This window comes from Trematomus bernacchii, unplaced genomic scaffold, assembly GCF_902827165.1.
Source record: "Trematomus bernacchii unplaced genomic scaffold, fTreBer1.1, whole genome shotgun sequence".
NCBI classification, from domain to species: Eukaryota; Metazoa; Chordata; class Actinopteri; order Perciformes; family Nototheniidae; genus Trematomus; species Trematomus bernacchii.
The window spans coordinates 7,678,910-7,706,497 of record NW_022987714.1 but is presented as its reverse complement, the minus strand read 5'-3'; the positions used below and the strand labels follow the sequence as shown (position 1 = coordinate 7,706,497).

The following is a 27,588-nucleotide window of genomic DNA, read 5'->3' as shown; positions in this document are numbered from 1 at the left end:
GGATGTTAAAAGGAAGTTGAAATCCCTTGACATTTGAGTGATATTCTGTAACAGCAATATAGCATGAAGAAATGTGTTTATGTCAAATGTAGAAAGTCTGTGGGGGTGTCAGAGTGTCATCATCCGTGACAAAACATTTAAGGAAATCCCACTCGCTGTTCCTAACAGTGAGATATCAGATATCTCACATATTCGTCATACCACCCACTTCCCTTGCCTCTGTTGCAACGGAAGGGCGCCCACAGCCCACTCAAAATAAAAAGATTACAGCATATATCAAACTAAAATAACTTTCATCCAAAAAAAGATAGTATATAAAAAATAAAAAAAACATGTCATCCAAATAAAATTGATTCAACTTAAGACATACTAGTTCATTCCTTTAATCACAGATCATTAACTATAAAGATATTCATTCTGATAAAATAAAGTGCATACTGTATGACCAAATAATAAAGAGTACGATCAAAATGTTAAACAGTACAACATAACTGATTTTGGTTGATTAACATTTGGCATTCATTTAGATTTGTAAAAAGACTAACATCGTTTCAGCGTGGATTACAAATAACAAAAGGTTGTTTTTCTTTAGCAGATAAAATGTAAGGCCTCGAGTTTCAGAAGGTTTCTCCTCTTTAGTCAGGTGTCAAGCTGTTCACTGTAAACGCAGGGACTAAGGAGGAGGGTGAAGTACTGCCTCTTGAAAGCTGGCAGCTACGTTTGTGCATGTTTATCCAAAGCTTACTTCCCGGCTCTTTGCAGCAGGGCCTTGAATACATCAAGAATCTCTGGGTCCTCCCCAGCAGACAGCTCCGGAGTGTTTTTCTCCAGCCAATCGGATGAATGGATCTGGTTCCTGAGGGTGCCAATCAGAGAGTCCAGGCTGTCCGCGGGCTTTGATGCCTCGCGGTCCAGCAACACTAAATCCTCCGTGTCCAGCGGGTCTGTGTCAGGCACAGAGCTATCCTTCTCCTTGGGCTGCTCCGATGACTTGCTCTGAGGTGATGATGTTGAGTTGACAACGGCAGCCTTGTCTGAATCGGCACCGTCCTCTCTCTTTGGTTGTTGGCTCTCCTCACTGGCCGCTTTGACAGAGAGGGAATCAGGGCTGATGTTTTTTTCTTCAATTTCGCTCAAGGCCGCATTCATTCGCTTCAAACCTGACGCAAACGCAAAACATTAACAGAACAAGTCAGTTACTATTATCCAATCAATACCTAGTTCAAGACAACAAAGCAGGAGGTAAAATGGAATAACACCAACCGTAGACTGAATAAATGAAATAACAGATCAAAATCAATGTCAAGTTTAAGGCAGACAAACTTGAAAATAGATTTCAAGAGATAGTAGTAGAAGTAGTAGTAGAACCTCTATTTAGCCAGGAAAATCAATTGAGAACAAATGTATTTTCAATGATGACCTGACAGGAGGCAAAAGGCTTCCTGAGGGGATGGGGGATGGGAGGAAGAAAATAAAAAGACAGACTCCGAGCACTACAGAACCCAGGAGACAACACGATGACACAGAGCAGAGATGGCAGGCATAGCAGTTAAACATATAACATATCTAAAATATACTGCTGGAGTTCAATCAGTCTTTAAAATAATATAGAACATTCATCCATTCAATCATTCATTATTTCATGGTAATGCATACTATAGGAGAGGTCAAGACATTGGTAGTGAGCATCAGGCGAAGCAGCTGCATGTGTGAACCAGGGTGTTTGTAATAGTGTCCCTGAAGGAGCAGGGGGAGATAAAAGGTGTCCATCTTCAAGGTTTTGTGTATGATATTCCAGCTATCAGCTGCTGCAAACTGAAAGGCGGAGCGGCCAAAGGATGTATGGGCTTTGGGGATATAAAACTACATTTATAGAAGATGAACAATTAAGAGGGCATATTCAACTACAGACTCACCGAGCTGAAGGTGGTGCTGTTGGTCGGAGAAGACAATGCGGAACCAGCCGGGTGTTGAGCAGTAGAAGGCCTGACCAGCGCTCAACACCACCTTATGTTGGAGGAAACGCCTCCACAGGGAAAGCTCCTCCTCAAATGACGGCTCTCTGAGGTACTACAGAAAAGAAGAGACAAAAGTGACACACATCATATCTACAGTACAGGTCGCACGTACAATAGAGTCAGAGTAAGAACTGAAGACATCTTAGCGTGGCATTCGTCTCGGTACCTTTCTGAGGTCAGCCCAGACGTAGAGCGCAGCAGGTCGGTCCAGGTAGGGGATGCCCATACTCTGCAGCTCTCCTGTCAGGTAGCTGTGAGCGGCTTTCAGTCTGCACCTGTTCTTCGGCAGAAATTCCTCGTTGATCCACTCTGAAACACGAGAGTGACAATAGGTGGGTGTGAATTAAATGGAACAAGTCTTTGTGCAGCAGAACCCTGCTGTGCTCCTGTCATATCAAAAGGAAGCCACGAAAGCGGGTGATCTCTGGAGGAAGAATGAAAACCGCTATACAGCACATTTGAATTATTGAAAAGCTTGTTTCCAAAATGAATGGATTTAGGAATTTTAACAAACAAGCAGCTTTGTACAAGGACAGCTGATTATATAAATGTGAATTACAACTCATCTTTACCAAAAGGGGTTACACATTTGTCTTTTTTTTTTACTTTATTCACCAATTTGATAATACACATGTAGACATACAAAGAATATGGAGGCAACAGCAGATGTCATTGAATTATAAACCATCAAAAGGACACTTTTACAATAGGAAAAGAAGAGAGTGTGAAAACAATAGTGAGAGGGTGAGCATTTTGTTTATTATCTTCATAAATGTGTTTACAAAAGTTATTTTTGAACTCATTTCTATCTATATGTGTATTGAAATAAACCTTATCTCTATGGTTGCGCAGAGCTGACGGCCGACAGCTGATAAGAGTTAAGACTGGCCCAATGTTCTCTTCCATGAGAGGTCACGGTGATAGAAAGTCTCTAAACATAAGAGACAGCAATGATACTGCCTTGCTTAGAATGTGTTAACAAACAAAATGCCTTGTTTATGATAAATAGTGAGGGTGAATGGCTATGATAAAGAACCTATGGTAATATACAGTACAGGTGTGCACATAACTTTTTGAGTGAGTTACTCAGATGAGTACCAGGAGACAGCGTTTGGTACTCACCCCACATGAAGCGTGGTGTTAATAAGGGCAGTCTTCCTCACTGTCCTCCTCAGTGTCTCCTTCACTGTCCTCTATTTACACTTCTTGCATGCTAGATGATGAAGATGATGAAGATGCACCTCCCTGTCTCTTTGTAAGCCTCCAATTTGCTTTCTCCAAAACTTGTTGCCAAAACTGTGAAGTCCTTGCATTTCCTGAGGCCAAGTTGAAGGATCAAATACTAAGAAATTATCACATGACTTGAAGTCATATCTGATTTCAGAGGTGGGAAGTAACAAAGTACACTTATTCAAGTACTGTACTTAGGTACAATTTAAGATACTTGTAGTTTACTTGAGTATTTCTATTTTATGCTACTTTGTACTTCTACTCCACTACAGTTCAGAGGTAAATCATGTACTTTTCTTCCACTACATTTATTTAATACCTTTAGTTACTTTACAGATGTGGATGAATGATGTGAAAATATAATCAAGTGTTAAATCAGACTTTAGTTCCACCTGGAGTAAATCCACAAGCTACCCTGCAGTATACAAAGTCATTCAAACTAATTTTTAAACACTTTAATGATCAATAATTATAAAACATGTCATATACATTATTATGAAATGGACCAATCTGCAAAATGACTACTTTTACTGTCGCTACTTTAACTAGATTTTGATGATAATACTTTTCTAATTTTACTTGAGTAACACTTCTTCCACCTCTGTCTGATTTCAAACTCTTCCATTAACAGCCTGAGTAAGTTTGCAGGCAGCTGTGTGTTTTACTCTACTTTGTTGTAAATAAAACTGCAGCAGCTTGACCACAGAGCGTGAACGTTGTAATCAGCTGATTTTGCGCAGTTCTCCAGTGTGTGCGCGGGGCACAGAATGTGCACAGGGGAGTCTCCCACCGCAGCCAGTTGACGTAGTTTTGGTACAATTCTGTTGTACACACCGACGTTAACAGCAGCTCCGTCTGTGCACACGGCGACCAACTCTGTCGTCCAGTGATCTAAGCCTCTGCCTCCTGTGAAGCTTCACAGGTCCGCCGGTTATGTCCTGCGCGGCACGGCCAGCACCCAGTTCAATCAGTCATAGAAAGTCTGAAGATTTTAGCAGGGAGCGAAACGGCAAAGTGGCTGCTTAATGTCTTTGTTTTTTTTGGACATGTCTAATAATTTACTCCACTGAGTATTGACAAGAAACATGTGTAGGCGAAATATGTGTTTTGTTTTGATGACCTATCAGGTACGCAAAGGCGCGTTGTGACACAAGTGACGTTACGCATTTCAGATTGTTGCCGCGCATGCGTACCTGCGTACCAGTTATGTGCACCCCTGGTAATATATAATGTGACTACAATGTGTTATCGTATTGCTCAGTTTCTGTTCTCATTGGCCAAGCTCCAAAACACCTTCAACCTGGGACATAACTAGATACTTTGCTCATTAAGATATCATTCACCAAAAGCACATGTGAATCTTGGATCCATACCTCTGTCCTGAAGCAGTTGAGCTACCTGGCGCTGTGTGGTTCCAGAGATACCGTGGAAGGCGCCCAGCTGAGCCAAAGCCTCCACCAGGTCTCTGTTCTCAGTGTACAGAGTGCCTATTCTGAATCCTGCCAAAGCAAAGTCCTAGAAACGACAAGAGGTGTGAATGAAAAAAGAACACTGAGATTTCACTGTCCTGTGAGCAGGGATATCAAAGTCTCACAATGTCACACTCGCATGCAGCCCAGCACAGTACGTACCTTGGTCATCCCCCACAGTACGTGTGTCCTCTGAGGGTCGGGCAAACTAAAATAAGTGCACACCGTTAGCAGTTAAGAGGCTGTCTTCGGCCACAGTCTTTATGATTAAGGGTGTAATAGAGTAATCATGCAGAGGTTAGGTTCATGAAGTACCTGTCTATACTGAGGACACTGTGAAAGGCGACAGATTCATCAAAGACCGACAGCATGTACACTTCGTCCACGATAGCGTGGAGCTCATTTCTAAAGGGGGAAAACATGGAGAGAAAGATAACAAAAATAAATAATATAGTGGAGCATGGTTCTATACTAGTAATGATTGTTTATGACAAAAGAAAATGCAACAGAAATGTAAAATAGTCTCCTCAACATCCTGCATCAGTGTAAAAGGTTTATGGTTACAGCAGCTCAGCGTCTGTGGTGGGAATCTCTCTGGCATGATCATTTAGAAAACAATGGATGATGCAGGAGACTCCTTTGCTCATGGCTGCACTTGAAAATATGCTGATGGTAAGGAGAGGTGATAAAACTCCATCAAGAGCGCTTGATATTCCACACATGGGACAGAGCTCTCGGGCCGTAAAATAAAGAATCAACAATAGGAACTGTTTGCAGTGCTTTTGGCCATGTGCTTAAAGGAGCCAAAGGACTGCCGAGAGGATTACAGTGTTAGGCCACAGCTTGAGATAATACACACCTTTTGGCAAACTCCAAGAAGCCAATCATCTCTTCCGGGGTGTAGATCTCAGCCAGAGGATTGTGGGGGTTCATCAGGATAACAGCTCGGATGGTTAAACCCTAAAAGAGATGGGTAGTTTCTAAATACATTTAAATGTGTCTTTCATCTTTATAAATAAAGCAAATCACTGAGGAAACATAGAGTATCCAAGGTTCTTTTCTAAATACAAAGCATTGTTTGAGTGGTTTGGTGTTTCTTTAAATATTCATTAGGGGCAAGTGCTTCAAAACAAATGCAATTATGGCTTACCTCTTGTTTAGCCCTCTCTAAACCTTCTTCTAGTTTGCTCACAGTAAGTTGGAACGGCCGACTGTCTTCGCCATCACCCTAAAAACAAAAGAACACAACACAAAAACATTCAATTGGAAAACTGACGATACAACTCAGGGTTCTTACACCTTTTCCAAAGTCAAATTCAAGCACTTTTCAAGCATTTTCAAGGTGCATTTTCAAGCATCTTACAGCTGTTGTAAATTACATATTTATATACACATACTTATACTCAAATGATTATTTCCCTACCTCACATTAAATCAGATGTTCTTTATGCTATAAACAACCAAATGTGTGTTTCATAATAGCATTCTACATGAGGATGAAAAATTAAAAATGTTAGAAAAGAAAACTAAGTTTAATATTTCAAAATGAGTGACCCATCTGTACGTAGACTGGGCATCCCATATAACCTGGCTGAGCCAATATAAAACGATCAGCCAAATAACTTTTCAATATATTATTGATTACTATTTTTGAGGTACTTTTAGGCAGTAAACACAAGTCAGAGGTAAATGGTGTACTTTGACTCCACTACATGTATTTAATACCTTTAGTTACTTTACAGATGTGGATGAATGATGTGAAATATAATCAAGTGTTAAATCAGACTTTAGTTCCACCTGGAGTAAATTCACAAGCTACTCTGTAGTATACAAAGTCATTCAAACTAGCTGCACCTTTACCAGCTTTGAGAACACTTTCATGATCAATCATTATAAAACATATCATATACAATTATTAGGGATGCTCCGATCGCCAATTTTGGGGCCGATCGCCGGAATCAGTATCGACCTATGGGGATCTTCCATTTAAAGTGATGTTTAAAACTCAGTTAATGGGGCTCATTCACTGGCGCTTCCACAAACCAACCAACCAACATAATTATTACATTCAAATGAAGTACATTATTCAAGTTTACATTAACTTGGGATAATAACACGGGAGAAATGAGCGGAAGCGCTCTCTTTTCCTCTCTCCCTCTCCCTCTCCTGACAGCCTGTCAGTATCTCCTGCAGCTCACTGATCCAGTAATGAGCGACCCGACAGTGAAGAATAAATATATTTATAACTAGTTTAGCTTGTTCCAGAGGTAGATCAAATAGCTAAGTGTGTTAGGTCTAACTCTTAATGTGTGTTCTGCTCCGCTCACCGGTCCGTCACAGCGGGTGGAGCTGCAGGATTTCTGCTCCACACACACGTTGCATACCGCTATTTTATTGTCTTTTTCGGACACTTAAAATACTGCCAGACTAGTGAAGCCAATTTGGCGAGCTTGTTTTGCCGCGCACAGAGAAAAGTGTCATGTATTTTACATGCAACGATAGCCTAATCTAAAATGCTCTACTACGGCGTACCTTTCGTGTGGTGTGTGGCTCGTCAGCGCAGACTCTCGCATCGTTATTGTTGCACACTTTGTGTCATTTATGAAATCCTTATTGCACTTTGGCGGACGATACACGACTGCGCAGAGTATAGGCGAGGCCGGGTTCAGTTCAAAAAGCTGTAACTCAAAGCTAGCATAGCTAGTTACAGGGTGAAGCAATCGGCATTGGAGGCTAGCTCTAAACACTGATGCTATGCCCCCACCATGGCCGGTGGCACGGGGGGAGCTGAAGAATGTACAGTCAGGAGGAAGAAGTTCAGAGAACGGTGTATACTCGCCAGCGTGGACCCAGGTCTCCGTCAGAAACATAAAATCCAGTTCACGAGAGGTGAAGAAGTCGTTTAGCAGGAACGTTTTGTTTGCTATCGACCTAGTATTTAGCAAAGCCATGCAAAGTTTTCGCTCCGGGCTTGCCGAAGGTGTAGTGCGTCTCAGCTGACGAAGATGTGCGTGTTGAACGCCGCGCGGGCCGGGAGCAGTCAGTCGGGCAGGAGGAGCTGCCAGCGGGCCCAGCAGAGTCCGCAGCTCCGGAAAAACAGGGCGAATCCACCGATCCCTCCCATGGCGTGCAGCGGGAGGGCCATGACATCCGAGGCGTGGATAAGTCCCAGAAGAAGCTGTCAGGTATGCCTTAAGATGGATCAGTGCACCACCACGCTTTCCCCGTCGTCTAAAGCGCTTTCGGCGAGGCAGGATGCAGGGCAACCGGCGCAGGTAGGTGGGAATATTCGACAGTAGAGGGGGGGGGGGGACGATTTATGGTTGCCAGATGTAGGTTTGGGCAGCAATATCAACTCCAGTGAGGGTCTGAGGTGGAGGAGAGCTTGGCGATCGTAAACGAGCAGAGCAGAGACATTCTGACAAACATAAAACAAAAACAGGATAGCTAAAGGTAGAGAGCTGAGGGAGCGGCGAGCCGACACAGGCGCCATCTTGAATCACGTCACTCGTGACTTTGATGTGAGACACAGTATATTTAATCTATATCGTAATGTAACTACAACATATAGAACAAACATGTTGAACACCAACACATAGTAAGCAATCCAAGTAAATCCGGCTCTCTTTTCTTACCTCACAGTCGAGAGGGACATGGAAGAGTTTCACATCACTATACAATTGTAAATCTTCAGTTATAACACCGTAGAAAGGAGTAGAAATAAGAACGGCATCTGCAACATAATAAACACAAAGACCATATGAAATACGAAAACACATACATCAACACCCATATGGGTATTTTCATTGATAAATTAGAATGAAATGTACCAATTGCTATATGATAATCAAAGTTTTCATTTCATATTGTACATATTCACACAAGTGATTGATTTACCATGAACGTTTGTAGTAACTGGTCCACTTTTCAGGCTTAAAGAGCTATTTGTGTAGCTGCCTAAATAATCATGTTGAGGAAAAAGTGTTAGGGTTATATGATTATACTACAACTACCCCATGCTTTTATATTTAATACGATGATCATTTTGAATAGGCAAGGCAAGGCAAGTGTATTTATATAGCACATTTCAACACAAGGCAATTCAAAGTGCTTTACAAAAATGAAAGACATTAAGAGCATTAAGAAACATATTATGAAATGACATTTAAAAACACTCATTTAAAAGCAAAGATACATGAATAAAAGTTACAAAGGCAACAAAGACAAACTTCAGCTGCTTTAGTGGACATATTTGTATTCATTCAGTATAGATATGGAAGCAGTGTTTTTATGTCAGTGTCGTCTGAACTTACCTTGAGGGTCACAAATTACCGCAGCGATACACGAGAAGAGGGAACCACAGCCATTCATCACCACAACCTAAAAAAACACACACACACATTCACCGTGTTATGAAAACCCAATTAAGGCACAGATTAATTTGCTACATTTTCATCCACCTACTACAACAGCCATTCATTACATCTGCAAATTAAGTTGTTTAAACAAGAAAAGAGATATTTCTGTTCAGGAGCAGTACTTAGCATCTTTATAATCATTACAAGTTAATCAGATACATTAATTTAATTCACTGCCTTCATTTGAGGGAACGAATGGCTGTTATCCAAATTCTCTTCTGAAGCAGGATTATAAAACATTTTTTAAATACTTATTTGTCAGTAATTACATAAATTGCTGGACATCAGTATTAGTCATGGGAAGAGGACCTGTTACAGATGGGCTCTAAATTCCAATCTAGATGGACTGATTACACAGAGGGTCTCCAATTAGCACCCGACACCTGCCAAATGCAGGTTAATGGTTGGCTCTTTGGTGGACAGGGAAAATGCACAACATTACATTACATTACATTTCATTTAGCTGACGCTTTTATCCAAAGCGACTTACAATTACCAATTACAAGGACATTCTCCCTGGAGTAACTAAGGGCTAAGTGCCTTACTCAAGGGCAGACTAGTGGTGGTGTTCCTGGCGGGATTTGAACTCACAACCTTCCGATCTTCAGCCCACCTCACTATCCATTAGATCACCACTATCCTCGGAACAGAAAGACATGTTGTTTAAGTTGCTCATAATGGCTAGGACTGTATAAAAGCTGCACTATTGGCCTTAGAACTTTATTCGTTTTGATTTAAAGTTGAAGTTGTCAATTGAAGTCTGTATAAATGAAAATATATTGATAGTATATTATTTGCATGTTTGAGCATGCATGTCAACAGTACCATTCCACCCTCCAATCCCGAAAAAGAGGGCTCCCAGAAAGCCAAGGTGTAAAGCCAACACTGATATTCACTGTGAATGTAATGCTTTCAGTTTAGATACAACTAACATTAAGGACATACTAAGTTTTCCTTAGTTTTGCACCTAGTTTACTGCAGCCTGCCACTGTGCCAGACAGTGACATTTTTTTATTTCAGACCCTGATTAAGAACTACAAAAGGAAAAAGGAGTATTTTACAGCCTGCTCTCGGATAGCTTCATCGTGATTAATTTGACCAAACTAACTCAAAAGGTAGTGCCCAGTAACCTTTAGTCCAGTTGCCCAATTAAAAGGCTGCAAGTTAATAGGTGTGCTGAGCTCTAGTTACTTTATTTCCCCTTAAAAAAAAAAAAGTTTCCTTTAAAAAGTAAGGAGATCACAATGTTAAAGAATAATTAATGAATAATTCTACATCTTATTTTAATTGCTGGTTTAGAAGCACATTATAGTTAAAAGTAACATGTACGTTAGAGTCAAAAGTGCAAGTCATTCTGAAAATAATTTCCTTACAAATGTTTAATTATTAATGAATTAATGTATATGTATGTTGTAATGCACTAAGTATTAGTGCTCAGTAGTTTAAACTCTTGAGATGATTCCTGTATTTTGCTTTTATACAATATGTTGCGTGTACAATGATATGCAAATGTGGCAACATCTAGTCATAATTTACATGTTGCAAATATTTCCTTGTCATATCATGGAAATATTTCCATCCGTCATATTGTGGGGGAAGTGTAAATGCTTGTGTTTTACAGACTGTTCAAATTACTTGTGTTACACTCCAGCAGCAAAAGCAATAATCTTCACTCACGTTGTCAGCCTTCAGTGGGTTTGGAGAACTGCAGTAGTGAGTAAGGAACTTTGCGACCTCCTCTCTTAGGCTGAAAGGGAGAGAAATGGAGAGGTTAGAAGAGGGTTTTACTTTAAAAGGTCTTGTTAAAATGAAACTTTATGGCAGTCCTCTCATCTGAAGCGAAAATAAATGTCCAATTACTTACAATGCATGTCCCCTCCAGTCTGAATACTGCAACAATGATGGGTCAATGTGTAGCATTTCAGGCCTGGTCAGCTGTAGCAGAAAGGAAAATGAAACTCATTTGTGAATCCACGGAAAAAATCATTTAAATTACCAGGATGGGGTTGCACATTAATCTTACCCGCGTCAGAAGAAGATCATTGCATAGTTTGTTCTCACTGGTACCCATGTTGATTATACCCTGGAAGCGACAAAAGTGTTTAAGTGTCATCTTTTGCGTCATCAGAGCTGTCTGACAGCAGCAAAGCCAATTTATTCATGACCCAGACTCACATCGGGGTTATCTCTGTCGTGGTGTTTGTCCAATCCATATTGAGCAAACCCCTGCTGGAGGATGCCCTGATGCTGTCGGATCATGTTACCACGGTTGGACAGGTATAGGCTAGAGCCAAGAGTTCCTGCTCCTCTCTCTATTGCCAAAACATTCTGGGACATTTTGCAGGGCTTGACAGATGTAGGCGGTATTGACTTTATCATTTCCTGAGTGGAAGCAGCCAGCGTCGTGGGAGCTTCTGAAGGCAGCTGAGATAAAGATGATGAGACAGAAGGGGCGGTTGTGGTCACCAGTAAGGCTGACAGATGAGGTAGGGGTGAGCAGGAGGGGTCATTCGGTGTTGTCGCAGCGGTGGGAGCGGCCTGTCTGACAGCAACCAATGCCCCTGTGAGCATGCTGAACAGGCGGAGCTCGTGCTGGCGCTCCTGTTCTGCCCTCTTCTCCTCCCGCTGTTCTCTGCGCTCCTCGGCTTGCAGCTCTCTATCCAGACGCGCTTCCTCCAGGGTGAGAAGGCGCTCCTCTGCTGACTGCTGCCAGGTCAGGAAGTTGGCCAAGGCCTTATCCAGGCTCCTTTGACCGCTGCATCTAGCACCCCCAAGGCCCCATGATGATTTGCCATAAAGGCGACGCTTCCTCTGTCTCACAGAAGATGGGGTATGAGGGCCATTTTGACTGGGCAGCTCAGAAGTGTCCCTTGGCGCATGATCACCACCAACAGCCTGGGTGGCAGGACCGGCAGTGTTCAGGTCGCTAAAACCTGCAGACATGAACAAAATATGTTTTAATTACACGTATAACCTGATGGTAATGACATATTAGATCCAGCACCAGACACTTTTTAATGCTGCTATGGACAGTCTTGCACTAATGTACATTTCTCAAAGATATTGAAGTGACTGTTGTTTTTTATATATTGATTGTTGTGCTTTTATGTATTTCTTAATGTGTGCATATGTATAAATGTGTCTGTTGATTGTCGTATATATATATACATATTTTTATATATATTTGTTTTTGTATTCGGGATTGTGGGATCTCTCTGTCTGTACACACAAACTGAAAGATTGACAATAAAGTTGACTTTGATATGATATGATATAGTTATTATATACATAGTCTTAGTAATTATAATATCTGAAATGACTACCTGAGGGGGAGATCCTTGCATTTGTGGAGCTCTCCCCTCGGCCCGGAGAGTCCTCTTGCCCCAGTAGAGACTGCCCATCAGTTTCCTGTTCATCTCCTGACCCATAGTACATGTCAGGGGGGGCAACACCTGAATTCAGCATGCTCTCCTCCACATCTTCACATTTAATGTCCAACGGATCTCCTGGTTTTGGGGGATGACCAAACAGAAACCCCCCTGAGGAAGAAGACCCAAAGGTGACTGTTGGGACCCCCTGCAGGAATGAGTCAGACCCACCCGGGCTTTGAAACACATGTTGGGCTATGACAGCTCCCCCCAAGGAGGAGTAGGTAATAGCTGGTCGGTTCGCCAGCACCCTATCCATCACATCATAAAACTTCCATGACCTTGTTTTGTGATTATCTTTAATGCGACGGTACTCCAGCTTCATCTTTTTTATCTTTTCCCTGCACTGGTCCCCGGTACGATAGATGCCCTTTTCCCGCAGAATGTTGGCTATGCGGTCAAATACACGCTGGTTTCGCAGGGAGCTCTCCAGTTCAATCTGCACAGACTCATCTGACCACAGCTGCAGCAGCTCCACTATCTCCGGGTCGGTCCAGTTGCTGCCTCGCTCGTGCCTCCTCCCTCGAAAGTCCATGCTCCAAGTTACAGGACGTACTCTGCAACACAAACCCATGGGGAAATATAAGCAGCTTACCTCTGTCAATACCACTTCAGGAATACCTAGACAGTGACATACCTAGAAAGTGGTAAACAACATTTATATACACCGTGTTTAACCTCATGTGGTGCCTCACCGTGAATAATACGTGCAGCTGTTCGGAACCAGATTGTTATGAAACTGCCGCCCCGATGCAGTGTCATCCACATAAGTCGCCTTATGTCCCGGGTGGTTAACCCGGTTTGGACTGGTTTGGATTGCTAAAGCTTTATATAGTCGGTTCTAAGATGTGTAATGCATTATACGGAGAAAATATGTAACAAGTTGGCGAGAGGGGGGAATAGACCGAACAAAGATATGTACATCCGGGTTGACGGCACATGCGTGCTGTCCTTATTCCGGGATAACTTTGTTCCGTGCTAAAGCGGGGCTTCTGAAAACGGTCTGGATTCACTTGTACCAGGCTGTTACGGGTAGACACAGCAGAGTCAGACTGAGAGCTTTCTGCTATGGCCCCCTCTACCGTACGGTGTGCTTTCAAGTAATGAGTGTAAGTCAAATACTTACCCAGAAGATGGCAGCCACGCACAGCAGTACGACTCAGACGTTTGTGAAAACAAGGATGTGTGTTTTGTATACAAGCGTAGCCCAGAAATAATTTGTAACGATGAAACAACAATGAAAGAGCTTGAATTCGAGGCAAACAGCCATAGGGGAGAGTGGGGTAAGTTGAGCCATTTTTTAGTTATGCTGTCCTCTAAGCAAGGAGAAATGACACATAGTAAAAATGAAAGCACACACCTATAATTCAGGATGTCTCTTATCAATGGCAATGATAAGAATTAATATTTGATCAAGGGCAGTGAAAATATGACTTCTAAAAAAAAAAGTCTTGTGGCTCAACTTGAACCACTGTTCAAACTTGGGCATACCTGTTCAAACCTGGGCATACCTACAAAAAATCTTAAAGGTAACTTTAAACAATAAATAACAAACCAAATACAAGTTTTTCAAATATTGTTTATATAAATTTCGATTGAATTGATTGATTTGTTTTTAACATGTTAATACAAAGGAAAAGTAATCATACAAATGGTGATACAATTTCATACATCTTACCAATCAAACACAGGGTAAATTCAACTTTAAATGTAGCCTACAATGAGCTCTTATTATCAACTTGGCCTACTTTCATTAATTTCTCCATTGAAAAACTGGCTCAACTTACCCCAAGGCCCATGGTTCACTTTACCCCATAGCCACCATTTTAGAAAAAATAGCCTAGCATTAAAATTCAGAGTCATCTTTAGCTTAATGACTCACATGGTTTAATACGCTGCCAACACATCAACATATACAATATATTTGTTTAAACCTGGATACATTTTTTTTGACATGACAGCCGATATAGCTGACATCTAGAAAATGTACTTTGACAAGCAAAAAACGTTTTTTTGTAAAAATGTTTACTTACCAGACCACAATGAGCAACTCTCTTTCACAGGCAATGATAAATGGGAGAAGCTTGCATAACTTCTGGTCACGTGATTACAACTACAAACCACCATGTAACCAGGCGTTGCCTGGTTACATGGGGTGGTTCAACTTACCCACTGGCTCAACTTACCCCCTTCTCCCCTCATTGTCACACACAAAAACGTCAAGTAGAAAAGCATTCATCGTCCAGTTAAGAATGAAAGCCTTAATCAAATCTATATCGTGAAATATAAGTCACTTGTTTAAATAAATCATTTGTAGGCCTACTCTAATGTTCGGGATTTCATGAAAATATTATACGGCAAATTAATTTTATTCCAGCTGCTTAAGAAGATGAACCGATAATATCTAATAACAAATCGGATTAACGTATCCTTGGGTCAGTTAATTGCTGTTTATTGCCCTAAAGAAACAGAAGCCGCCCGTTTGAACGACCACGGTGATGCAAATCAAACACACCTCAGTCCAGTCGGCTCAAAACGTGACGTATTTCCTGGAGAATCTTGGTTTGTGGCAGTTTGTTGTCATCTTCATCCAGTAGTGAACCGTTATAGTATTGGCATGTAGCCCCTTATTCTCAATTTTGTATCGATTCGTGTATTTACTTTTTCGTGTGTGAAGTAATGCCAACATAACGAAACTCTAGCCAGCAGACCGAGCCATTTAAAAGTACCCTTTAAAGAAAATAACTGGGTGCGACCGCTGAAGTTAACTGTCAAAATATCGGCAAGTTGTTGGCGGATAGGAGGCGAGACTGGAGAGTTGATTTCAGCACTTTTGGAGGAAGATGGGTGTGTTCGGCTTGCAATATTATCTATCGCCTGGACCAAGTAGAGGAAGTGCAGCCTCAGGTTGGATGTAAAGTTGAAAGTGAAGCCTCGGGAGAAGAGGAGTCTCCGCCCGGAGGAAGAAGGAGAAGATAATGAGGAGACATGACGTCTGGCTCCTCATTGGCATCTTAGGTTTTTTTTAAAGCCACGAGTTACATGTGTTCAAAGCAGGGAGGGGAACTGTGGCAGAGTGGGTGGGAACAATGGGAGTATTTGCGGAGAGCATGAAGGCTATTTTAGCATAAAGTCTCTGCCAGCGCTGCCGATAGCTCTGCTCAGTCTTCCCAGTCAGGTAGACCCTTCCCCAGTGAGGGTTACAGGCTTTCTTTATCCAGTAAAGGTGGACCTCTTTTGTTGAAGGAGACATGATTTGAGCAGCTTCGGTCCGCTTCATCTCCGAAGTTTATTGCTGGTAAGATTACGGCATGTGTGTTGTAACTCTTGTATTTAGTGAGTATTTTCCTGTCTTGAATGTGAATTTAAATTCATCATCTGCTTTATTTTCTGTCTCTCTTGTGCACACACTCTCTCGTTTGCCTTGTCTCTGTTACTTATTCACCCTAGAACCTTAATAGGCTTAATCACCCATCAAGTGCAACAAAATGCTGTAATACCTTCCACTTAGTTCTGCTTCTCAGGCAAGGCAGATATGTTTGGACTATGCACAATTCCCCTGCACACTGGCATTAGATATTTGTGCCTATTTTAAGAAAAGCAAAGTGTGCTCAGTTTGAATCAGCACGCTGAAAAACTAAACACAAAGTGATCTAATGCATCCTATCTTCTACTGGCCCCCTGGTTATCCTTGTTAATTTGTTTTTGTTGTTAATTGAAAGTGCACGTTGTACTGGATCTACAAGGGAGAAGTCAAGGTCACCAGCAATTGAAGCAAACTGCACAGCTCCAAGCTTCATTCTCAATTGGATTACACCACCTCACCGCATCAAAGATTAGGCTACCCTATTAAACTAATCTTTTTGTCTGTCTCTGTCAGGCATACAGATGGCCCAGGCAAGTTAGGAGAATCAAGGTATTAGAAGAGTTTGTCATGCATCATATTTTTGTTGCTAGAGGAAGCTGGACTTAGTAATTCAGATAAACACTCAGACACCAACTCTCCAGCTCTGTTGATCCTCCACCGGCATTGACTTCAACAATACAGGTAATCCCTCAGTATTGAGCTCTTACAAGCACAGATTTTTACAAGAAGCATACAACAGGAATTCAGTGGAGGAAAAAGAGTTATGAATACCAAGTTTTCAACAATATAGCTCATCTATAACCTATGCCAAAGTGTTGTAAACGAGAGGACGTTTGACACACGGAACAAAGATTGCCTGTTAAAAATTGAGTTGGATCTCTCTGTGGGACTTCACATCACTTACAGAATTTATTCTTTCTCCTGGACACATTGCTGCTGCTGCCCTAGACAACATTTTATCAGGGTCTTCCATCTCCGTAGCCTGTAAGCAGCGAAGATGGATCATGCTTTAGTGGTGGTACTCTGTCACGGTGTTGTCGCTCACTTCAAAGTGTTCTCAGATGATCGCCATACAGCTCACTTCCAGCTGTGTACTGCTGTCCTGACAGAGCACAACATGCAATGCTTCTGGTATTCCAATCACACTCTTAAACTTTGAGCAATGTTCCCTCTCAGCAGAGGATGCCTGGCTGTCAGTGGTACTTCACAAATGGTGCAGTTCTCTCCTGTGCCTTGGTTTTATGTGAGAGGGCATCCCAGAGTACATGGTGGGTGTAGATCTGGCTGGTGGGCAGCTTGAAACAAAGCTGGAGGGCTGCATATGGTCTGTCACAGCTTTGTGTGCTTGTCATTACAAATGGAAATCGTCTGTTCACCCCTTTTATAAATTGAGTAGATGTGTTATGCCGTCACATTATGTTTATTGCGTCTCTATTGAGTGATACTAATGTGGAAGCATTTACTAGATTGCATGCTTTATGTTTTACACAACACATTTTCAAGATTGTACATGTTCATGTAACTCTAGGCTTCTGCTGCTGTACACGAGGCAGTTTTTCTGGTGCAGCTAGGGGTCAAGTGTATTCCCTGGTCATACACATTTTCCAGATGGGTAAGAAAATCTAATTGGAAATTTTCCCCAGCGCAAGACCCATTTTTTTTCCCTCTCTCTCTCTGCACTACCAGCACTTTATAAGAGGTAGATCTAGATGTGAGCTATGATAAAATCTAATAATATGGATGAATTGGTGACATTAACCGTTTAACCATTGGTATTTTAATCAGCAGTGGAAATAAAGCCAAGTCTAAGTCATATACATTCATCACTTTATTCAGCTACAACTGACCAACACTTCTAAGTTAATACCAAGATGGATGTTGGAGAATGTTAAAGGAGCTGGCTAATGAACAATTTATTTGGCAAGGATCCCTCAAATGTATTTAAAAAAAACATTGTGACAAAAATGTTTCATGAGGGCAGAAATGTAATGGTTGAGCAATAAGCTTTATTATCTAAGAAGGCAGTAACAGTAAATATACAATAAAGTTGATGAACAGTACACTTGAAATGTAATTATGACATTATTTTTACATTGCTGGCAAACATAAATTCCAAATATGCCACAACTGCGAGTCAATTTTAATCTGTGATAACTATAGAACAGTAATAAACCTCCTGCTGATGTGTGTGTGAGTGTGCGTGTGTGTGGGGCTGTAGCTGTAGGTCACAATGCAGTATTGTATCGTACAGCTATTAAACATCAGCAAAGGTCAACATATTGATAACAAAATTGGCAAAATACTAATCTAGTATTAATGTCATCATAATTATACCACTTTACACCAAAATTCCCCCCAGATCTTGTTAAATTTATTTTCATGCAATCCTTTTTCAACCGTCTGGCTCACAGCAGCAGATCTGAAAGGCCAGTGTTCCTCAAAGCTGCAAGTCTGTAGATTAATATCAAGCAGCGCTCTACACTGCTGGATATTCTGTTGCCCACAGGCTCAAATGACGATATCAAGAAGACAATAATGAATGCACAGACTTGATGCATTTCTGATTCGTATCTTGCTTTCATCATGGTGCCGTTGAGTAGTGAGGGGGCTTCACAGGACAGGAATGACTGTTGTGAGTTTCCTCATCACAGTGGCGTTCTGTTGGTCACTGAGCAGCTTCACGAGGGCTGTTGGCGGTGTAGTGCGCTCCTCAAGTGTGCCTCAGATGCAGAGGCGAAGAGGATGCCTGTAATGAATTATTCTCAAAAGAACATCCAAGCACAGTGTTTTGAAAGGAACTACAGTACGGCACCTGTTGTTGCTGATGTTGTTCGGTTTTCTTCATTTGAAACTCAGGAATATTTTTGATCAAATGTCTCACCATCCTTATCGAAGTGTATTTGGAGTTCAGCGAATAGCTTAAATAATTCAAATGTTCCGTGTTATATGAGCATACCACAGGTCACTTATACACTCCTGCATTTCCACTGGCTCACTTACTCAAGTGTGGTACTCATCTCCAAAGAAGTTATGCAACTGATATTCTATTTTCATTGTAGTCTGGATCCTAAAGTCTGAGGTTCTCCAGTGGTTTGAAGGGTGAGGTTTCGTCTCATTTTAGGCCTTTGATGTATATTGTAAGCAGCCTCTTGTTGACTCCTCTCCAGGCTGTCTTTTGAGAGAAGGTGTTTTGGGCGTTGTGTTATTATGTGCTCGTTATTTTCCGCAATGCCGTGTGTGGGAGGGATATCCCCTTCTTCCTCCTCCTCTCCCTCCATCTATTCCTCCCTCTTTTAAGCCCTCTCGGTGACAGCAGACCCCCTGCTCCGGTTTTTGTGACTCCAGCATGGCATCTAATGAGCTCAGAAGAATTGCACCATGGGAAGAGTGACAGCCCCTGGTCATGTTTCCAACACTTCTCCTGCTGCTCCCCAAACTCACCTACTCTTAAAAGCCTCTGTGAAGCAAAAGGACATATTTAGGGAGCATCTGCTTTTTGAAAAATTATGGTATTCATAAGCAGGGTGTAATTGTTTCAGTGAATAAAGGGTAAGGGCATCCTGTGTGTAGGTCTGGGAGATATGAAGAAAATCACATATCTCAATATTTACTTACAAATAGCTGAATGTCAATATTGTGACCATGGGTCAACTATTAGTGCTTTCACAAAACATTTACACAATTTAGGATTTTGATAATGAATCATCAATAATGTAAGTTTATTGACTGAATGTGTTAAGGCGAATAATAGGAACAGTGAAGGAACAGTCCGTAATCTAAGTCAATATCAATTTTACTATCCAAATATTGATATAATATTGGTATTATTTTACCTAACCGTACATGAATATTGGTAATAAAGTTTCCTACAATGTTTTTTAGGGGGAGATTCTAAGGCAAATACAACAGCTCACCTGCAAACCAATTACCTGGGACATTTTAAATTGCTAGCTGCCAAGCTATAAGCCATTTTTAAATTAAAGTTAGTGGATTTCATTTTCCACATCCACAAGAAATATTCAGTTATTTGACAAGAACCCTTTTCACTCTGGAAAATCAATATGGATGCACTCACCAAAAGTAGTTTAAAAATAAATAAAAAGGTTAAGCAATTGTGATACGTTTCACCCCTGTTTCTTAAAGGATCTAACTGTTTTTAAACCTATTCTATCTCTGTGGACTAGCTTCATGATAAGATAAACATGGACAGTGACAGGCATTATATCTCTGAGCTGTTCCCTCCATGTCTGTGCTGTTTATTGTCTGCTATCCACAGTTGTTACGTGCCATCTTTACTCCAGTATCGTGGTGTCTCGGCGAGGAGATGAACTGCCACCTACTGCCACAATAATCACCACTTAATTGGAGTGCACTGTTAAAGTAAATAGTTGTTTTTTTAGTTGAGTCTAAACACACTCAGTGGAACAGTCTGCTCTGCTGCAGGTTTGCATTGACGTGCAGAAAAAATAAACTCCTATTGTTTTTCAAAAATGCAATAACAAGTCTTAAAGTCTTAAGTCTCCTAGCATCCCCCCTAAAGCCTGAACAGTTCACCACACTCCACAATTTGAAACTGTTTGACAGAATAATCACAACACGGATACATTAACAAGAGCCATAAGGGAGTGGGGATAACAATGTTAATTTGTCCTGAGAGTGGCCATGGAGGAGAGACCACATGGTCATTAGGATGAAAAGGGGTTTATCTCCCTGGGAGCCTAAAACTGCTGAGCAAAGATCCTTAAAATCTGCCTGCTTGTTCAGGAGATATCTCGTGAGCACAACTGACAGTATGATGTAAAGTCATGGCAACTAAAATCCCATTGAGTGCTCAAAATAAAGGGATTGTTTTTAAGGCAGCAGGAATGTGCTCAGTCCATTTTTATCATCAGCTGACATATTCGGATATTACTGCCATCTTTAAAATGAATAATACTGGATAGAACATCCTGCCATCACGACGAGAAGAACACCCAGTCCATGTGCTCATCTCCTACCCCCCCACATCACACTCCCCTCTGAAACTGCTAAGAAGGTTTATATTGGAAATTCAATGTCTTTGAATTTTATGACCTGCAATAAAATCCAGCATAAAGTATGATTTAAATGTGTTCAATTCAAAGGGCTTAGATTGAACACTTAAATGAGCTCCTGTGTCTTTTGACATTGGTGTAGAAGGGATGGACTCACTGAATGGCACTTTAATGCTACGTTGTCAGGATCAACAGTTGGAACGGACGGGCATTTAAAACCTGCATCACCTCCTTCCTCTTCATCTTTCTTAGGATGGACTGATACACTTAGCAGATTCCCACATCTTATTATCTTTCTTCTCACTCAGAGCCAGTTAACCTACCACAAATCTTCCCTCTTTATGTGTGACTTACGAGCTCCTTTCCTACGACTCAAAGAGCCGCAAATCAAAGGCCTGCTGAATGCCCAAGCATAAAAACCTTTTTCTCTTTTGTACTTGTGCTCAAATTACGGTCCTTTTTATCATGCTTGGTATTTTACATTCCTATTAAAATATGTACAGTAGCCTCTCATACATAATAATTGGTTGGTTGAATTAAAACTTTGGAATATCCTAAAACTAATAGCAGCGTTTGAGCGAAAATGTAAATGTCCTCCCCCTCAGACACTTTGGCCTGTCTAGTTGCCACAACTCGCTGTGTACCGGTTTGCTTGGAGCTCGTCCTGTATTGCAGCGACAAGCCTACTGTATATCATTATCATACATTACCATTTCAGGTCTAAAATGGATGAGGGAGGATTGTAAAATAATTCTGTGTTTGGCAGAACCCCACGTCTGTTTCAACCTAATATTTTATGCTTTGCACATTTTTTTCCTCTGAGTTTAAAAGTGGACAGTGAGCTAAGTATGATGCATGGTAATCTCTGTGGGTGTGCTGCTTATTTCTGCTGCAGTTTCTTTGCTTTATTTTCTGAATGGTATCTGCAGTATAGGTAACCAAGAGGGGACCTAGTTGAGAAAGCCAGTCTGTGTTTATATCTGCCTCTTTCCTCTCATCTCTAGGACTCTGTTCCACTTTCCTGCTGTACGGTGGAGCAGCCCCACTCTGCCTGGGAAGCAGTGACAGACGGACGGATAGACTGCCCTGTGAAGTCTTCTCCTTTTCATGGATGCCAGGGTGGCCCTGCTGCACTTGTGGACAGCCCTTGTCCTCCTGACAGCGAAACTGAAGTGGATTGATGCTGCAGAGGTCTACACCAACACCTGGGCCGTGCAGATCAATGGGGGGGCAGAGGAGGCGGACCGCATCGCCAGGGAACACGGATTCATCAACCACGGCAACGTAAGTCCCTCTTATAACATGTACTGGGGTGGTGTCTCATGAACCGTCTATATCTGAGTCTGTTTCCACACACAACGAGGGGTTGTAGGGAAACATCAATGTTGAAAAAAACAAAACTGTTGCACATCAAAGCCATGCATCAGACAGCCAGACGTGACCCCTGCAGGCAATCCTGTTTTTGCACCGGATTGCAAAAGTGCTGTTCTTGTATCTTAAGTGGGGCAAGCACGACTTCCAAACTCACTTGCAGACTGTTGTGGAGTCTTAAGAATAGACGGCAATAACAAGGCTGTTTGCGGGGTCTTGAAGAAGGTTGTTATATTTAATTGTGATGCAGGTAGTTTAGTTTTAGTGCCGACACTTAAGCTCCTGTTTTTGGTAATGCCAAGTGATTTTAATTATATGAGCTCTTGTGTCATGACAGTTTACAGACAGGTGAAAAGTGGGGGGGAAAGAGTCAAAGTGTTAGTGACTTATCGTTCTTTCAGTAGCATGTTAAGTCCCAAAATGTGCTGAGGGCTCAGCTTTTCCATATGTGTGCTCAGCGGTTGACAGTGAGCCGCTATGTGGTCCCCTGTTGCTCCACTTGAGACTTGAATTCATTTGCATGCGTCTTTGTGGAGCTGCCTGATAGCTGCACACGCCACTGAACAGCCTTCTGGATTACTTCTTAGTAGGTGTTTCTGCATACCCACTGTTCCCCACCTCAAGTAAAGAGGATTTTCTTAAGGAGAGGTTTGCAAAATTAATTTGGGCTTATCTTTGCTTTCTTTATTATGTCGCAGATAGAGCTTTGTCTAGAGTGCAAAGCCAGATGTTTTTACAGTTGTCACATGGGTTTATAGGAAAGCTGGACAAAAGGAGATGTGTGTCACTAAGTGCTCTTTCTCATCCACCACATCATATTAAATGATATCCATGTGACTTAACATTGAGCCTGTCTGAAGGAATGATGTACTGCTTTGATCTGGGGTTCATTCAGTATTTATCTGTGTAGTTGTAGTTGTTCTGACATCTTGGTAAAAAGTGCATTCTACTGCGCAGTGAGAGAAAGTCTACATTAGAGTGTAATGGCCCCGAAATTGACTTCTACTCCTAATTGCTTCTGTGACTTCTAGATTTAGAATCCATCTCAGAATTGGGTTAAATGAAATGTTAAATATTCTCTTCACAGAGCACACATACATATTCTATCTAGACAATCACCCAGGGACACACAAGGCTGTGGAGCAATGAAAAAAATCCTTTCTTCCTCTGAATCAGGCAATTCTTCTTTCTACCCTATTCCCCTTATGTGATCACTTTCCCTTAAAACACTTTTATGGCTTCTTCTCTCCTGTTTATCTCTCCCGCCCTCTTTTCAACCAAGCCACAAAGACGTCTCCAGCCTCTATTCTGGCTGTTAAAACCCAAAATGATGTGGAGATTTATAGTTTTGTTTTTCCCTTCTTTTGAATTCATGATGGAGTCAAATGAGTAGAACTAGAAGCAGTCACAGGAACGAGTCTTCTTAGACGGCTGTCACTGAATTTCTGATGCCATATGGCAGCTTATCATTTCTGTGCGCCTGACATTAAGCCGCTCAGGTCCTGGAACAGAAGTGTAGCCCCAAAGTGGGTCTTTTAAAAAACCTCCGCACCTCACCCCAGCCAACCTTTCCGTGGCTCTGGGTGCATGACACCACAGCCCACAGCCTCCTTCACAGATGTGTTGTTTATTTCCTGAAGAAATGCTGGAGCTCCACTTTGTAGTTTTGATGTGAGAGGCAGAGATTTCAACAGTGGATATAGGCGTCTGTATGGAGAGTGCGAAGATGGATAATAGGCAAAAGTAGAAGTAGGAAAGGGGGTATAAATAATTGAGATAATTAACTACTTCGCATTGGGAAAATAAGAAGAGTAAAAGTGAGACATGGTCACAACAGGATGGCTGTGAGTGTGTCTGCGAGAGGTTTCTCAAAAAAATAAGATGAAGGGAGAAGCTAAGAGAGTGTGTTATTAGAACTGAAAAGCATGAGTGCAGAATGACAGAAAGGGTGAAATTTGGTTTTATCCACTGTCTCAAATTAGATTTTGTTGGAGTACATCTTCAGTCATTGTTTCACAGATTGATTTTAGCATGTAGTCACTGAGTGGGTGAGAGAGGATCTACAGGCTATGTGACAGTACTGTGGGTTATGTGAGGGGACGGGTTAAGCAAGCTGGGAGCCTATAGGGGAAATGGCTTAGTCATTTTTGCATAGTCAATGGTGGTTGTTTTACAGAGTGCTTGAAGAGAGAAAGCAGGCCGATGTATAATCAGGACATAATGGGATTTCTATCACTAATGTGATTACGGGATCATCACGCAACTGATATTTGTTAGATGCACTCAGAGATGCCTTATTGTGTTGGTGCGTCTTAACATATTTGCAAATTCTCTCATTATGCTTCATCTTAATTACATTTGAGTGGGCGTGAAGACAAGAAAGTGTGCGCTCAACTCCAGGGTTTGAGTGTAAATGTCAACAAGACTTCCCAGTGTGAATCGGCCTTTTTACAATTTATCACAGAGGCTTGTTTTATGTATGTCTCTGTAATCTGTTCAATAGTTTGTTGGGTGTTTTTTTTCCTTCCACTTTTGTCTTTGTGTCTGCGTGGGAGTTCCAGACCAATTTTTAGATCTTAATGTCAAGTTTGGTTGTCGGTTAGCCGAGTCAGTATCATTGTTTTTATGAGGATGGGCAGGCTCTGTGGGCGTTGACAGACTGAATCACCCCGCTCTGTGGAGGAGACGCACAAGGCCAGAGTCTCTCGCTGTGTTTCTCTATGTCTTTCTATTTTTCTCTATCTACAACTCTCCATCTGGGTCCCTGTGTCTCTATTTATAGCTAACATACTCATAAATGTGTCGTTAGTGTAATCTGGACAATAAATAGGTTATCCAACTCCCACCGTCTGTTCGAATGGACGTGGGCCTGTTAAAAAGCTGCAAGAAAACACTCCTCTCGCCCTTTTGTTGCAGAGGTAACGGGTCATTGCCAGTGGATGAGCACATTTTTGATTACAGTCACCTTAAGTCAGCTGATTATAATATGACATGCCTTCAAAATGCAATATTCCTGCTGCAATTTCTCCCTTTTTTATGCCACGCTTTTGTAATATCATTCCACCACAGCCCCAAACAAACACATACCGCTTCTGTGCTAGAGAGAATGTAATGTGCTCCAAGGCCATTGTGCATTTCTCTGCACATGCTACCCTGCCAACTGTGTGATGCACAAGCCTACCAGCCAATTTTCTCTCTCTCTCACCCTCTCTCTTTGTTGATTCAATCCAAATGAGGTGTATTGGCATGAAATGTAACAAAAATAAATGCACAAAGTACTAGGGCTGCTCAATTAATCATATTTGAATCGCAATTACGATTATGGCTCGCAACGATTACGAAAACAACGTAATCGAAATAAAACGATTATCTTTTTATTATTTTTTTTTTTTTTTACAATTATTTTTTGGTTTTTCAGTTGAATTATACTTAAAGTTCAGGGTAATCAACTGTTAAAAACATACTGTTCACATTTTTTTTCTCCAATAAATGGATGTTTTCAAAGTAAATATCAATTATTGACCCAAATAATCGAGATTATGATTTTTGCCATAATCGAGCAGCCCTACAAAGTACATCTCATTCACTCTCTTTCTGATCTATATCTTGCTGTTTACAACACCTCACGATTGAGTTAAGGTTTGAATGCTTAAGAAATAACACTGACGCTTTTCAGAATGCACAAAGGCAGTTTGCTTTGTGGGTGAGCAGAGTTTGATTATTTAATAATTAAGTTTAATTGGTAAAGCAATCCCTGTCAAGCCAATTGTTTCAAATAGTGTCATTACTTTTATCTAGCTTTCATTTGGCTTGTGTGTGTGTGTGTGTGTGTGTGTGTGTGTGTGTGTGTGTGTGTGTGTGTGGGTGTGTGGGTGTGTGGGTGGGTGGGTGTGTGTTTGGCAGTTTGTTTATTTGGCTTTCTATTGTTTTTGTCCTCACTTTAAGGTAATAGTTTATTAAAAGGACCATCAAAAGTATCTCTCTTCCTCTCTGGTTCTTCATCTCAGTCTCTGTTGTTTTTCTCTCTAGTGTGAACCCATCCTGCGATGTTCATATCCTCACACTTCACCACTCTAACTTCACTCGTAAACCCATACTACACTGTTCTGCAGCATTGCCTGCACCTGCAGTATTTGCTGTCTTCTATTTCCCCCAGGACTTTGAAGGGAAAATAAGGAGTGCCTCTCTGAATAAAAGCTGTGAAGTCTTGCCGTTGGCACTAACGAATTGCAGCAGACAGTCTCTAGTGGTGCTAATATATTATAATGGTGCCGGGAGAATATTCTAAGAAAGCGTAAGATTCTTTCTCTGATTTATTTTTTCGCTCTGTCCCACTAATGTTCCAGGTTTCTTTCATTATGATTTGTTTAGTTCTTTTGTCCTTTTGTTATTTTATTGTTTTGTTGCATTTTGTCACAGCAATACATATTTTTGGGGAAGTGATATTGCTTTTAGATAATGCAGAATGTGATTTATCTCACATAGTTTGATGTGCAATGTAAACAAGTGTTCATATTCATATGCAATGTACATACTAGGCATGAAGTTCAAACCAGTTGAAACTAACATATAATATATAATATATACCCTATATGCTTGTTGGGTTCCCTTTCCTGTAGAGTGGTATACTGTATAGGGTTTTTATGCATGTAAATGGTCTGCAAAGCTAAAATCCCAATACCTCAAAAGAGAGCTTATTTTCTCCTTGGTGAACTACCATATCAAAGTGACATCACTATGTAACTGCGCTTCTATTGGCTAATGCTCCAACACATTGTACGTGGTAGGCTAAGGGGCAGGACATCCCTGAGCGGTTGACCATTCACAACAGAGATGGCCAGCTAACCAATCAGAGCAGACTGGGCTCTGGTTTCAGACAGAGGGCGAAAAGAGCTGCTGCAGCACAGGCATTATGAGAAAAATAAAGACCTTTCTGAACATTAAAGCATGTAAACATTTCACAGGAGGAGTGCAAACTACATATATGAACCTGAAAATGAGCATGAGCATGATAGGGCCCCTTCAAGGATCCATCGACCTTTTTGTATTCAAAATCTTCTTTGTCATGTAGTTGCCAAAGAGTACAAGGTTCAACAAAACTGACAAATCAACAAAATTGTGAAAACATTGTAATATATTACATTTTACCCTATGGGTTAATAAATGTTTTTCTTACTCAGAGAGATAACTGCATGCCTAATTGGAGCTACGATATGTTTATCATGGAGCCCAGCTCTTAGTGTGTTTACATTTT

At 41.3% G+C, this 27,588-nt stretch overlaps 2 protein-coding genes across 5 annotated transcripts in view; one reads left to right on the top strand and one right to left on the bottom strand.

Moving 5' to 3' along the window:
- Positions 1 to 359: 359 nt before the first annotated feature.
- On the bottom strand, positions 360 to 14,684 carry accs (1-aminocyclopropane-1-carboxylate synthase homolog (Arabidopsis)(non-functional)). 4 transcript variants are annotated; one of them, XM_034141649.1, is made up of 17 exons: positions 14,597 to 14,684; positions 12,459 to 13,120; positions 11,311 to 12,068; positions 11,159 to 11,218; positions 11,000 to 11,070; positions 10,813 to 10,882; positions 9,031 to 9,097; positions 8,615 to 8,674; positions 8,353 to 8,450; positions 5,868 to 5,945; positions 5,577 to 5,677; positions 5,033 to 5,122; positions 4,880 to 4,925; positions 4,622 to 4,763; positions 2,185 to 2,327; positions 1,917 to 2,070; positions 360 to 1,160 (listed from the first exon to the last, which is right to left on the bottom strand). In XM_034141649.1, exons 2-17 carry the CDS (start codon positions 13,096 to 13,098, stop codon positions 742 to 744), a joined length of 2,997 nt encoding a protein of 998 aa, XP_033997540.1. In that variant the 5' UTR covers positions 13,099 to 13,120; positions 14,597 to 14,684; the 3' UTR covers positions 360 to 741. The 4 variants fall into 4 exon arrangements, with proteins under 4 accessions (XP_033997540.1, XP_033997541.1, XP_033997539.1 ...); XM_034141650.1 differs by lacking the exon at positions 14,597 to 14,684 and adding an exon at positions 13,690 to 13,947; XM_034141648.1 differs by lacking the exon at positions 14,597 to 14,684 and adding an exon at positions 13,259 to 13,670.
- Positions 14,685 to 14,927: 243 nt separating this feature from the next.
- Positions 14,928 to 27,588, top strand: part of furinb (furin (paired basic amino acid cleaving enzyme) b) — a 79,553-nt gene continuing 66,892 nt past the window's right edge. Inside the window, exons 1-2 of the mRNA XM_034141653.1 lie at positions 14,928 to 15,861; positions 21,968 to 22,247. Of these exons, the coding sequence (XP_033997544.1) occupies positions 22,071 to 22,247 (177 nt within the window). The 5' untranslated portion in view covers positions 14,928 to 15,861; positions 21,968 to 22,070. The remainder of the gene's footprint in view (positions 15,862 to 21,967; positions 22,248 to 27,588) is intronic.

Excerpts from the sequence above, each read along its gene's own strand:
- accs (XM_034141649.1), bottom strand. The coding sequence starts at position 13,098 with ATGGACTTTCGAGGGAGGAGGCACGAGCGAGGCAGCAACTGGACCGAC. Across the intron at positions 5,123-5,576 it reads TTCTTGGAGTTTGCCAAAAG|AAATGAGCTCCACGCTATCG; the intron begins GTGTGTATTATC and ends TTCCCCCTTTAG. Across the intron at positions 4,764-4,879 it reads TACTGTGGGGGATGACCAAG|GACTTTGCTTTGGCAGGATT; the intron begins GTACGTACTGTG and ends TGTCGTTTCTAG.